The 13,362-nt window shown below is 41.1% G+C and overlaps 1 protein-coding gene across 3 annotated transcripts in view; it reads left to right on the top strand.

The window, feature by feature from the left end:
- Abcb4 (ATP binding cassette subfamily B member 4) overlaps window positions 1-6,092 on the top strand; it is a 49,756-nt gene extending 43,664 nt beyond the window's left edge. For all 3 annotated transcript variants that reach the window (XM_051174546.1, XM_051174547.1, XM_051174548.1), the window contains 5 exons: window positions 1,093-1,249; window positions 1,786-1,983; window positions 3,733-3,939; window positions 5,212-5,358; window positions 5,837-6,092. In XM_051174546.1, the coding sequence (XP_051030503.1) occupies window positions 1,093-1,249; window positions 1,786-1,983; window positions 3,733-3,939; window positions 5,212-5,358; window positions 5,837-6,043 (916 nt within the window). In that variant the 3' untranslated portion in view covers window positions 6,044-6,092. The remainder of the gene's footprint in view (window positions 1-1,092; window positions 1,250-1,785; window positions 1,984-3,732; window positions 3,940-5,211; window positions 5,359-5,836) is intronic.
- The last annotated feature ends 7,270 nt before the right edge of the window (window positions 6,093-13,362 follow it).

Raw genomic sequence — 13,362 nt, 5'->3', positions numbered from 1 at the left:
GCAACCCACAAATTGGAGTAGGCTGTGTTTGCACTTGCATCTGTTTTGGGGACCTGTGATTTCCTTTCTGACTTCATCAGTAACCTTGTTCAGTCTCCAGACACTATGGAAATTTCTAAAATGTCTTTTGTTATTGGTATCTCCTTTTGCTCCTTTGTGACCAGGGCAGATAACAAGATTTCAATTCTTTTGAATGTAAGACTGGTTTGTTTCAGAGTGAGGTCCATGAATTCCTAAGAATGTATATTCTGCATCTGTTAGAAGAAATAGTCTATAATATATATATATATATATGAATATATATATATTTTTCCCTCTCCCTCACTCTTCTCTCTTTCCCTCCTTCCTATCTCCACTCACCCCCCACTCCCCTCCTATCCCATCTTTTCCCCCCTCCCCCGCTCCAGAGAGGCTGATGCCTTCCAGGAGGGGTCAACAAAATCTGTCAAGTCATTTGGAATTGGGACTAGAAGGGAGGGCCTCCTGCCTCTAGGTTAAGGGAGTATCCCTCCATGGGGAATGTGCTTCCAAAGTCCTTTTGTGCACCAGGGATACATCCTGGTTCCACTGTCAGTGGTCCCTTAGACTGCTCAGGCCTAATAAAAGTTATTTACTTCAGTGATTATTATCACATGGTGTGCAGGGTTGTCAAAACCACAAACTGGAATGCAGTACCCTGTCACTCAGCCTACCACTCATTGAGTCCCTAGGTACTTTGAACTTCAAGGGTTTTTTGTTTTGTTTTGTTTTGTTTTGTTTTGTTTTTCAGTCTTAAAAAGGGTATACCTGGCAACTAAAATGAGTTGAGATCACAAATAAGATTCAGTTATAGGCTACTCCAGGAGACTTAAAACCATTAACTCTCAAACCCCAGAGCCCTTACTGCCAGAAGGTGAACAGGGAAAACCTAGACTGAGAAAGGAAGTCTTGCCTCCCTTCTAGATTTTGTTGTTCTTACTGGAATCTCCCAGAAATGTACGTGGGCTTGGGGAAATGACAATTGAAGGACAGATATGTGAATGCCAGTTAAAAATTTTATCTTTGGACTTTGAATACCATGGGGCTAACTTTAATACCTCTCCTTCCATCCAGGGTATTTTCAGCAATTGTGTTTGGCGCAGTGGCTCTAGGACATGCCAGCTCATTTGCTCCAGACTATGCGAAAGCCAAGCTGTCTGCCGCACACTTATTCAGCCTGTTTGAAAGACTGCCTCTGATTGACAGCTACAGCAGAGAAGGGCTGTGGCCTGTAAGTTTCCTCTGGCCAGATGACAGAGCTTGGTTCTAAAGGCTTGCTTTCATCTATCACATACTCATCGTGGGTGTGATATTTATGTGGCTAGTACCTCACCAACTTTTGGGGGCATTTAAAAAATTTAATGCAACATTACATCAGAAAAAATGAAGGTGTGCTGAAACAAAATAATTTTGACACCAGCTTAGTCATTCCCACATGAAGTCCATGCAATAATTCAGGGGCAATAACGTGGTTAGCAATTTCATTTTCACGGTGCCTGAGCTTTCTTCAGCTGTCTGCTCAGATGTTCCACAAATCAGAAACTGCATTTTGATGGCCTGTCTTTTGATAACTCTTGGTCTAGCCTTTGTTCATCTTCCGTTTCTATCCTAATAAACTTGTTCTCAGCGTGAACCGATGCCAGCACCATACTGAGTAGGCATTTCATGTTTCACTATTACTGTTTTTGGTAAAGTTTCCTCGAAATACTACTTGTGTTTCCAATGGTTGTGAGATCAGTTCAATAAAAACTATTGTAAAAATTTTAGGATAAGTTTGAAGGAAGTGTGACATTTAATGAAGTCGTGTTCAACTACCCTACCCGACCTGACATCCCAGTGCTTCAGGGGCTGAGCCTGGAGGTGAAGAAGGGCCAGACGCTGGCCCTGGTGGGCAGCAGTGGCTGCGGGAAGAGCACAGTGGTCCAGCTGCTCGAGCGGTTCTACGACCCCATGGCCGGAACAGTGGTGAGCGCACTTTCCTTAGTAAATTGATTCAAGGTTGTATCTTATGTGATCAGACTAACGGTTGCATGAAGGTCCAAAATCCTGTCTGGTGTAATGATCACAGCTTATAAACTGTAAACTGGCACCTGTACCAAGTAAATTCATGGGGCCATTGTGGAAGAATATCAGACACTTAAGTGTTGTACTAAAAATACTGGTACAGGACTGATTTCTGGCCTCCGATGGACCTTTTACACAGTCCAGTCTTCTTAGCAAAACTGAGCTATCATCTGGAAGTAGGAAGGCGGGCACATCTTTTATGCACAGCAAACAAAACAGGAACAAAACAACCAGCAGAACTCATCCTCCTAAAGGCTTTGCTCTCTGTAGCACTTCACTTTCCATGATCTCATCTTTGCTTGTCCTGTGTTGTGAGAAAAGACAGGACAGAGAAGATGGAAGCTGGCAACTCTCGGAGAGAGAAGAGTAAATCCAAAGTCACCTCAGGCCTGCTGAGCTCAACACAGACTCTCAGAACAGGGATGTATCTGCTTTTCTTCCCTACTGCTGTCTGGTTGGCCTCATTCTCTAACCTTGAACTGTCTGACATTGACCTTCAAACCCAAGCTCATTCCCAGTGGGCTTTTGCCATAGATGTATGGCATTTGGTATATTCTGGGTAAAAAAAAATGTGTCTCTAACTGACACAGTCAATAGTAGAAGAAGTTGGCACTAGAGGGATGGTTTAGTAGTTCAAGCATGAGAACTTTTGTTTAATCCTCAGAACTTATCTCACACCCAGAAGGACTTGACCAACACAAAACAGATTCCATGTTTCTTGCCTTTTTGGTATGCATTTTTTGTTTTGTTTTGTCTTACTGGGTTTTTTGATCCTCATTTTCTGCTGCTTGTTAGTTTTGTGAAAGAGATAGTGAGCACTTGCATGCACATGAAGTTGGGTTGTTAGGGAGATGGGCTGGCTGGGAGGAGTTTGACAAGGGAAAGAATATGATAAAGATATACCGTATGCAAACAATAAAATAATAGATTTTAAAAGTCTGGCATAGAGGTGTTTCTCTGTAATCCCACACTAGGGAAGCAGAAAGGGGCAAACCTCTGAAGCTCACTAGCTGGCCAGTCTAGCCACATTGGTGAGCTCCAGGTTCAGTAATGGACCCTGGCTTAAAAAATGATGTAGAAAATGGAAATATATCCAACATCAACTCCTAGCACATGCATGTGCAGACATATATATGCATGTGTGTACAGACACACATGACCATGCACTACACACATACATATACAAACATATGGGGGAAGTTTCAGACTGGCAGCTTTCACAGAATAAAAGAAACAGAGGGACCAACTTCCAGGACCTAGGGCTGTGTTGCTGATCCATTCTTCTTTTTCTAGGGGAGCAAGGAGAATAAAGTTTAAGGAGTAGGGACATTAGGGACAGGGAGCTGAGTGTCACATTTTGATGTGGACTTCCTAAAGGCAGATGGCACAGAAATCCCTAGTGGAGGGCAGATTGAGACAAAACATGTGTGTGTGTTTCATTTTACCTTCTAGACCACTGCAAGAGAGGCTTGTCATAAGAGCCACTGTGCTAACTATGCTGTCCTTCAGCATGTTGGCATTAGACATGAGGCATTTCACCATGGCTGGTGCATACCACAAGCGCCTTCTACACAATTCAGTCATTTCCTATTTAGGATTGTTTCATTTTTCTTTTAAAGCTCTAATAGTTTGAGGATTTCTGTTTTTCAGCTCCTAGATGGTCAAGAAGCAAAGAAACTCAATGTGCAGTGGCTCCGAGCCCAACTTGGCATTGTGTCCCAAGAGCCCATCTTATTTGACTACAGCATCGCTGAGAATATCGCCTATGGAGACAACAGCCGGGTTGTATCTCAAGATGAGATTGTGAGGGCGGCCAAAGCAGCCAACATCCACCCCTTCATTGAGACGCTGCCCCAAGTGAGTTAACTCAAAGCGTCTTAGCTGAAACCAGTGCAGGCTCATTTTTATCCATGAAGCAATCCCCAAAGTTCTCCCAGGAGTCTTATAAGGAATGGGCTGATGCATCAACGTGGTCACTTGGGGATGACACTGACCTTGATGTTTCAGCACCCTCGTGTAGTGGGAAACCAATGAGTGAAGATTAGAGTGCTTCACATCAGGTCTCACGTTAGTTGTCCAGACTACATGTGAACTATGGCTTGGTATAGTCCATATGCTACTTTCCCCTCCAACTTAAGCTTTTGATTTTGAGAATCTTATAGATAAGTACACTGTGGCATGGAATATGGAAATTTCTTGTATCCTCTAATGATAACCTCTTTCAGGACTATAATACCACAGTAACCAGGATGCTGCCTTTGATACTGTACTGGTGTCATCCAGACCAGTTACTCAGGACTCTGTGTGTGTGTGTGTGTGTGTGTGTGTGTGTGTGTGTGTGGTTCTGTGTAGCGGCACTGACACTGAAGATAACAGAATGTATTTATCACATGGTGATCCCTCATGTTGCCATCTTTCCATTCATATACCACTCCCTCCCTCCCACTTCAGGCTCCACAGTTCTTGCAATACTAATCTGTTCTCAATTTGCACCACTTTACATTATAGGGATAAGCTAGACATATACATATGTGAACTTGTGGAGACAGATTCTCACTCAGCACCTTTTTGAAGTATTTATCAGCCACTCCTTTGTAATTGATGAGTGGCATTTTATGCATGGCTGAACTGCAGATTTACCTTTCTCCTGAAGAAACTTGCCACAGTTATTCTAAATGTGAGGTTATACATTTATGGGTAGTGATGTCTTCGGTTCTAATATTTCTGGAATAAATACCCAGAAATACATTTGTAGATATCAATTATTGTGCTATTAATAGAAGAAACTATTTTTGTTCATGGATCATCTGGCTACTTCAAATTGCCAAAAAAAAAAAAAAAAAAAAAAAACCCTTTGTAAGTCTAAGCTGTGATTCCACTAAAATCAGATAAAATGGTACTAATGTGAATAGCAGGGATATAAAATACCTCAAACTCTTGTGACAGTACCATTGAAAATTAAAGACACTGTGTTCTAGTTCAGTTTTGAAGGCAAACCTTCTCTGGAGCTGAATATGCATTGTTAAAAACACAAATATCTTACTATAAAACTGTCAACTGATTTTAATTCTTTTCCTTGTAAAACGAACTGGCTTAAAACTGCATCACCTATTGATGACTAACTTGCAGAAATATGAAACAAGAGTAGGAGACAAGGGGACTCAGCTCTCGGGAGGCCAGAAACAGAGGATTGCTATCGCTCGAGCCCTCATTAGACAACCTCGGGTCTTGCTGCTAGATGAAGCCACGTCAGCTCTGGATCCTGAGAGTGAAAAGGTCTGCCTTCCCCTGTCCCACTAACCTAGGGAAAACAGGGGTGAGACAAGCAGGTGGGGAAGCAAACACTGGATTTAGATGCCATTGTTCTGATGTAATGAAATGTATGACCTCCAATTTTCCTAAAAATATACATTGATTTTTCTAAACATAAAACAAGTGTTCAAAGAAAAGAGCTGCGAAAATCACAATTTTGGTACATTAGCTATAATGTGGGGGAGGAGCTCAATAGGATGATATGGCAATTAGTCAGAAAGTTTAAATACTTGCCAGGGTCATTTTCCTTGTGGGAGCCTGTATCTGTAAAGTCAGAGTAAAACACAACAATGTAGATTACAATGGCAGCTTGTAAAAATACATGTGTATAAAGCCACAAGGAGATTAGAAAGGGAATTATGACAGTTGATGCTTCATTCAGTGCTATAGGATATTCACACTTACTGCTGCGGTTCTCAGTACTGTCTTGGGCTTTCAACAGGTTGTCCAGGAAGCCCTGGACAAAGCCAGGGAAGGCCGCACCTGCATTGTGATCGCTCACCGCCTGTCCACCATCCAGAATGCAGACTTGATCGTGGTGATTCAGAATGGCAAGGTCAAGGAGCATGGCACCCACCAGCAGCTGCTGGCACAAAAAGGCATCTATTTTTCCATGGTCAATATTCAGGCCGGTGCACAGAACTCATGAACTCTTGTTACAGTGTATTTTTAAAATAAATTCAAATCATTTTACACTTTGTGACATGTAAAGGAAGTTTCTCATTGAAGCCATAAAATATAAATCTACCTTAGTCCACATCTGTTTAAAGCATCAGCCTTGATGCTCATGTTTCAGCATCTGAAACTGGAGAGTTGGAAGCAACATCATCTACCAAGTACAGTATGGCTCCTTCTCCCTGAGCCATCAGCATCATCCAGATAGACCAGCAAAGTGCAGGCATGTGCATGAGAAGGATTAATAGAAATTCCAAACTAGGACCAATTCCCATGGTTCTGAATAGGTGGTTCTGTGGCAGGATGTTTCTGAGTATGGAGGAAAGTTAAATTCGTGCTCTGAATTATTCTATTGTGGAATAGGGGGTGCTGGTTGTTATAACCATATTGATCATTTTTATTAACACAATCTATCCTACATATTAAGGGGTTCAGTGTGGTATTGCTATACTTGGAATATGCACCAGGAGATCCAACCACCCTTTCCCATCCCCTCACAAACACATACCAATCTCTAGTAACCACTACTCTACACACAGGTAGTCAGGCTTAGCTTCACATGAGTAAGGACATATAGCACTCAGCTTTCCCTTTGGTTTATTTCATTTCATATCCACCCATTCCACGCATTTTGCTGCTTTTTTTTCTTCTTGCACTACTGGAGATTAATTTTACGGTAGGCATGAATTCTGGCATTAAGCTACATGCCTAGATTTCTTTCATTCTTCTGTATGACTAAATAATATTCCAGTATTAAGTAGAGCACATTTATTTATGCATTTTATATTGACAGACAGCTAAGATGATTGTGCATCTTAGCTTTTATGAATACTCCCGAATGAAGTATGGGCGTATGGAACATATGTGCATGCTGTCTGATTCGTGTTTCTGTTGATGTTTGAAAACACCAGCTGAAAACAACTTGTGGGAGAAAGGGACTTATTTGGCTTACATCAAAAGAAAAGATAGAGCCAAAATGAGAGACAGAATAGAGAAAGCAGAAAATGTAACAACAGAGCATCATGAGATCAACATTGAGAAAATAAAGAAGGAATCCATCAAAATAGGTGTGAGCATGTATTTTTCCTAAAAATGCCTCAGATAGAGAAAAGCCTTAGCTTTGTTACCTTTGTGGCCTTTTTCTCTGAGCCCTTCCCTCAGTTCAGAAACTGGTTCTTTTTGGGCAGTGATACTCTCCCTCCTCCTTCCAGTCCCTCCCCCAACTTTTCCCTCATCTACTTCTCCTCCTTTCTCTTTCATAAAAAGGCAGGCCTCTCATGTCTATCAGCTAGCCGTGGTGTATCAAGTTGCAGTAAGACTCTCCTATTAAGGCTTGATGAGACAACCCAGTAGAAGGGAAGGGTTCCAAACACTGGTAATAGAGTCAAGAGACAGCCCCTGCTCCCACTGTTAGAAGTTCCACAAGAAGACCAAGCTATACAACTGTCACATATCCAGTTCTGTTCATTTTTCTACAGATGCCACCATTTTATTCATCTTCACAGCTGAAAACAATTTCATGGTGTATATACACCATGATTTCTTTATCCATTCATTTGCTGAAAAACCTCTATAATGATTTTATGCCTCATCCAAGAGAAGAGTATGGCTATAAATACGGTCATGGTATTTCTATGGTATGCCGTCAGAATCTTTTGGGTGTATGTCCTGGAATGGTATTGCTGGATTGTATTATAGCACGTCTTTTAGTTTTATGAGAACATTCCATACTGACTTCCATTGTGGCTATATCAGTGTACATTCCCACCAGTGATGTACAAGTGTCCTTCTTTCCCTACATCTTTACCATTGTTTGTTTGCCTTCCTGATAACTGCTCACTGGGGTGAGATGGCATATTGATGTAGTTTAGTTTGTTTCTGAGGCTAAGTCTCATATACTCCATGCTGGTCTTGAATTTGCTACTAGCCTAGGCTGGTCTTGACCTATTAATCCTCCAGAATGATGAGATTATAGGTGTGTACTACAACAGCCACTTTCAGTGTAGTAGTTTGTTTGGGATATTCATTTATTTATTTATTTTGTTTGTTTGTTTGTTTAGAGACAGGCGTTCACTGTCTAGCCCTCAATGGCCTGGAATTCTCTAAGATCCACTTGCCTCTGCCTCTTAGTGCTTGGATTAAAGGGATGTGCCACCATGCCTAACTCTTCAATGTAGTTTTATATTTCCCTGATGACTAAAGGTATTGAATGATTTTCAAATGTGTATTGGTCATTTGTGTTCCTTTAGTCTTTAGTATTGACATTAGCTTATTGATTGATTGGGGAGTTTTACAGTGTTTGGTTTTGGGAATTATATATAGATGTTAGATATTAATCCCCTGTCGAATATGTAAAATGACATTTTGTAGGCTGTCCTTCCACACTGCTAATTGTTTCCTTTGTTCTGCATGAGATTTGAATTTCATGTAACACTATTTGTTAATTCCTAGAATTATCTCTTGTACTGGTGGAGTCTTTTTTCAGAAAGTCATTGCTGATGTCCATGGCTTAAAGTTATAGTGTCATCAGCACTATGATGGGGACACACATCACTAAACACACAACACTAAAATATGTTAATTTTCGTGGTGTAGATATTTTTTGTGTTTTTTAATTCATGAAGGTGGGAAGCCTTAATATTTCATAATTTCCTTGGCACACTTTTTATTTCCTTGGTTGTTTTCTTGTGAAGTTGTAGTCAGTGGGATTTCTTTCCAAAATATTCATTCTTTACACATAGAAAAGCTGTGTGTTTTGTATATTGGTATTATGCTTTCACACTTTACTGAATTCATTTGTCAGTTCTAAGGCTTTTGGTAAAGCTTTGGGTTTTTCTCTATATAGGCCCTATTACCTGTCATCAGGATAATTTAACTTCCCTAGTTCCTGTTTTTTGATATATTTTTATTAATCTTGGGGATTGTCAATGAATTCTGATCATATTAACTCACCCACTCCCCTCCTAACTCCTCCCAGATCAATCCCCACCTCTCAGGCCACTGCCAAATTCATGCCTTCCTTTAAAGTAACCTATCATGTGTGAGATGTGCTGCTGCTGCTATCCGTAGGTGTCTAATCAATCCACCGCACTCCTAAAGAAAACCGACTCTCCATTTCCCAGAAGGCACCAACTGTCCAGACTTCCTCAGTTAGGGTGGGGTGGCTCATGAACTCCTTCCCATCTGTTATTTTTTAAAGTCTTTAAAAAATTTTATCTTTATAATCCTATGAACTGTATCCATCTTAAACATTTTTATAGCCTGACTGCAGTTTTCTCTCCCTCCTCTCCTTTCCTCCCACATCTTTCCCCTATGTTCCCCCTCCACATCTCCCCCATATTTTTCAGAAAAGGGCAGGAATCTCATGGATATCAGCCAACCATGGCATATCAAGTTACAGTGAAACTAGGCACCTCCTTTCCTATTAAGACTGGATGAGGCAACCCTGTAGGAGGAAAGGGTCCCAAAAGTCGGCAAGAGAGTCAGAGACAGCTCCCAGTTAGGAGTCCCACAAGAAGACAAAGCTATACAACTGTAACAATATGCAGAAGGCCAAGGTCAGTCCTATAGAGTCTCCCTGGTTGCCAATTCAGTCTTGGTGAGTCCCTATAAGCCCAAGTTAGTTGATTCTGTGGGTTTTCTTGGTGTTCTTACCACTCTGGCTCCTACAATCCTTCCACAAATAATGACACAGACACATTATTAATTATGAAAGTTTGACCTTTAGCCTAGACTTGTTCCCAACTAGCTCTTATAACTCAAACCAACCTGTTTCTATTAATCTACATTCTGCCAAAATGTGGCTGTTTACTTGTCCTTCATAATGACTTCCTCAGAGTCTTGCTGGCATCTCCTATGTGCCTAGATTCATCCTGAGCTCCTCTCTCTCCCCAGAAGTCCTGCCTGTTCTCTCCTGACTAGCTATTGGCCATTCAGCTCTTTATTAAACCAATCACAATGACACATCTTGTAAACAAATATCCCACATCACTGCCCCTCTTCGGCATGATTACCCCAAGCTCCACCTAATGTTTTGCTGGAGGTCTTCACATCTGTTTCCATCAGTTGCAGGGTGATACCTTCCTGGTGACATTTGGCCCAGGCACCTGTATCATTAGGAGTCATTTATTGACTTTTTTTTTTTTTTTTTTTGCCAGTCATGTTTGGTTCTATGGTAGGTCTCTGGGCTATCCAGCCTCTGGGTCCTGACTCACCAGGCAGTGGCCGCCTTTTCATTATATTTGTCTCAGGCTAGACCAGCCATTGGTTGACCACTCTCATAATTTCTGTGCCATCGTTAATTCATGGTGGTCTGAAAGGATGTGGATGTAGGGGTTATTTCAATTTTCAATTTTCTTGATCTGTTGAGATTTTTTTATTTTATTTTATTTTATTTTATTTTTTTGTATCTTTACGTTATCAGTTTTGAAGAAAGTTCCATGAGATTCAGAGTAAAAGGTATAGCCTTTTGTGTTTGGATGAAAATGTTCTGTAAATATCTGTTAGATCCATTTGGTTATGTCTGTTAGCTCCAGTATTTCTGTTTAGTTTTTGTCTGGATAACCTGTTCATTGGTGAGAGTGGGATATTGAAATCTCCCACTATCAATGTGTTAGAGTGATTTAAGCTTTCTTTTTACAAACTTGGTGGTTGAGGTATAGATGTTAAGAATCGAAATGTCATGTTAGCCGATTTTTCATTGATGAGTATCAAGTATACTTCTCTATTTCTTTTGATCAGTTTAGGTTTGAAGTCTGTTTTGCTAGATTTTTTTATTATTTTATTTTATTTTTCATGACAAGGTTTCCCTAGGTATCTTTGGAGCCTGTCCTGGAACTAGCTCTTACAGACCAGGCTAGTTTCAAACTCAGAGATCTGACTGCTTCTTCCTTCCAAGTGCTATGATTAAACGCATGTGCCACCATCCAGATTATTTTGTTAGCTATTAAGATGGCTATACAGCTTGTTTTTTAAGTCCATGTGCTTGGAATATATCTTTATACCCTTTACTCTGACAATGTTTATCCTTGATGTTGAGCAGTGTTTCTTGGATGCAGCAGAAGAATGGATCCTGTTTTCACACCCATTGTGTTAGTATGTGTCTTTCTATTGGGGAATTGAGGTCATTGATATTGAGAGATACCAATGACCAATGATTTTTGCTTTCTGTTATTTTGTTGTTATTGTTCGTGGTGTGTGTGTGTGTATATATATCCCCCCCCTTTTTTTAAGATTTGTCTAAGATGATTTATTCCCTGCATTTTCCTGGGTTTATTTAACATCTGTAGGTTGGAATTCTCCTTCTACTACCTTTTGTTGGGCTGGTTTTGTAGACAGATATTATTTATATTTGACTTCATCATAAAATATCATGGCTTTCTTTAATGGCTCTCTGCATTTCCTCTTTAAGGACCTCTATCATCTTCATATACTTGGTTTTAAGGTCTTTTCTTGAGTTTCAGCTATGTTGGAATAGGATAGCTGGGCTGTATTGTCCTGGATGTTAATGAGTTTTTATGCTGGTGTCTGGTCATCTGGGTTTGGGATGATTATAGGCCTATTTCTATTTGATAACAGATTGCTGCTATACATATCCTGTGTTATAAATTGGCAGATAATACTCAGCTCAGGTCACATAACAACTAGGTGTCCCATTCATTGTTAAACTTTCAGATTCCCACTAAGGCCCAATTGCAGGCTTCTATGGTTTGAATGAAAATGACCCATGTAAGATCCTTTATAAGACATGTAGCCTTGGAGGGAAGTGTGTCAAGTGTGTCACTGGGGTTGGGCTTTGAGGTTTTAGAAGCTCAAGTCAGACCCAGTGCTGATCCAGATGTAGAACTCTTGGCTCCTTCTTCATCACTATGTCTGTCTGACTGCATGCATGGTGTGATGTTGCCTGCCTTGATTTCAATTGACTAAAACTAATTATAAGCCATTTCCTTTTAAGAGTTGCTGTGGTCATGGTGTCTCTTCACAGCAATAGAAACCCTAAGACACAGGCCAATTACGATTTCTCCAAGGGAGAATAGCTGTCTGTAGACGAATGGTAGAGACTTGCTTCAAATTCCCAAAGGTCTCTTCTATTCACATCTAAGGGCCTGGCAAAATTTCCAAACAGCATTCGTATCTGCCACTGATACCTTAAGTAGCATCAGGTCTGCTGGGTCATATCGTTCTAGTTATAGAGCAGTTTGCACAGCAGCCTGGACATGTTGAAGAACCTTCTCCTGTTCAAGGCCCCACTTAAATCTAGCAGTTTTGAGTCACTTGGTACATAGGCCAGAGTGACACAACCAAGTGAGGAATGTGCTGTCTCCAGAACCCAAAAGGGCCCACTAAACATTGTGCTTCTTTCTTGGTGGTGGGAGGGGCCAGGTGCAGTAACTTATCCTTCATCTTAGAAGAAATGTATCTGTGTGCCCCATACCACTGGACTCCTAAGAATTTCAAGGAGATGAAGGCCCTTGAATTTTGGTTGGATTTATTTCTCATCCTCTGATATATATATATATATATATATGCGCATTGCCAATAGGTCTAAAGTGGCTTCTACCTTCTGCTTATTTGGTCCAATTGGCATAATGTCTTCAATAATAGTGAATCAAACTGGTATTTTGTGGGAGACAATCAAGATCCCTTCTAGCTAATTACGTAACGCCAGAGGGCTGGAGAGCTAGTCTTGAGGTAAAACTGTAAAGCTATACAGTCTAGCCAACTGAAAGCAAATTGCTTCTGGTGGTTCTTATGTACAAGTTCTGAGAGAAAGGCATGTCTCTAATTTGAAGAGAAAAGTGTTTGCCTTGGTGGTATTGTGTCTGCAGGGCACTGAAAGTAGAGACGCTTCACTGTCCAGGCTAGTGTGACACAAGTGCTGGCGATGAGGCGCTCAAGGGTAGCTAGCCTTCCAGTGGCCGTGGTGGAATCTCTGAACATGGAGGGTTCCCTCTAGCACAGCTGATGCCATTTCTGCTACTAGTAAGAGTCTCTGGTTTGGCCACCTGAACAGAAGTGAAGGACTGAAGAGGTTCTGTGGCGGGTTGGTCAGTGGTACAGACGCAGAAAGAAGTTGAGTGAGTTGTGATGGTACAGGGAACACAGTCCTCCCTCTGCAATGCTTGCCCATCCCCTGACAGCATGGTGGAGAGGCAGCAGGAACTGTGTTCACAGCAGTAAGTAGCACACCCAGGAACAGGACAATGGTTGGCCCCAGACACTGTTCCACTTAGCCCAGCTTGGGTATGCATGTCGGCAGAGCAATAGCTGAAGCAGGCACTTTCATCTGCTTTT

This window comes from Phodopus roborovskii, unplaced genomic scaffold (assembly GCF_943737965.1).
Source record: "Phodopus roborovskii unplaced genomic scaffold, PHOROB, whole genome shotgun sequence".
NCBI lineage: Eukaryota > Metazoa > Chordata > Mammalia > Rodentia > Cricetidae > Phodopus > Phodopus roborovskii.
Note: the sequence above shows the minus strand (reverse complement) of the source record. Positions and strands in the feature narration are given on the sequence as shown.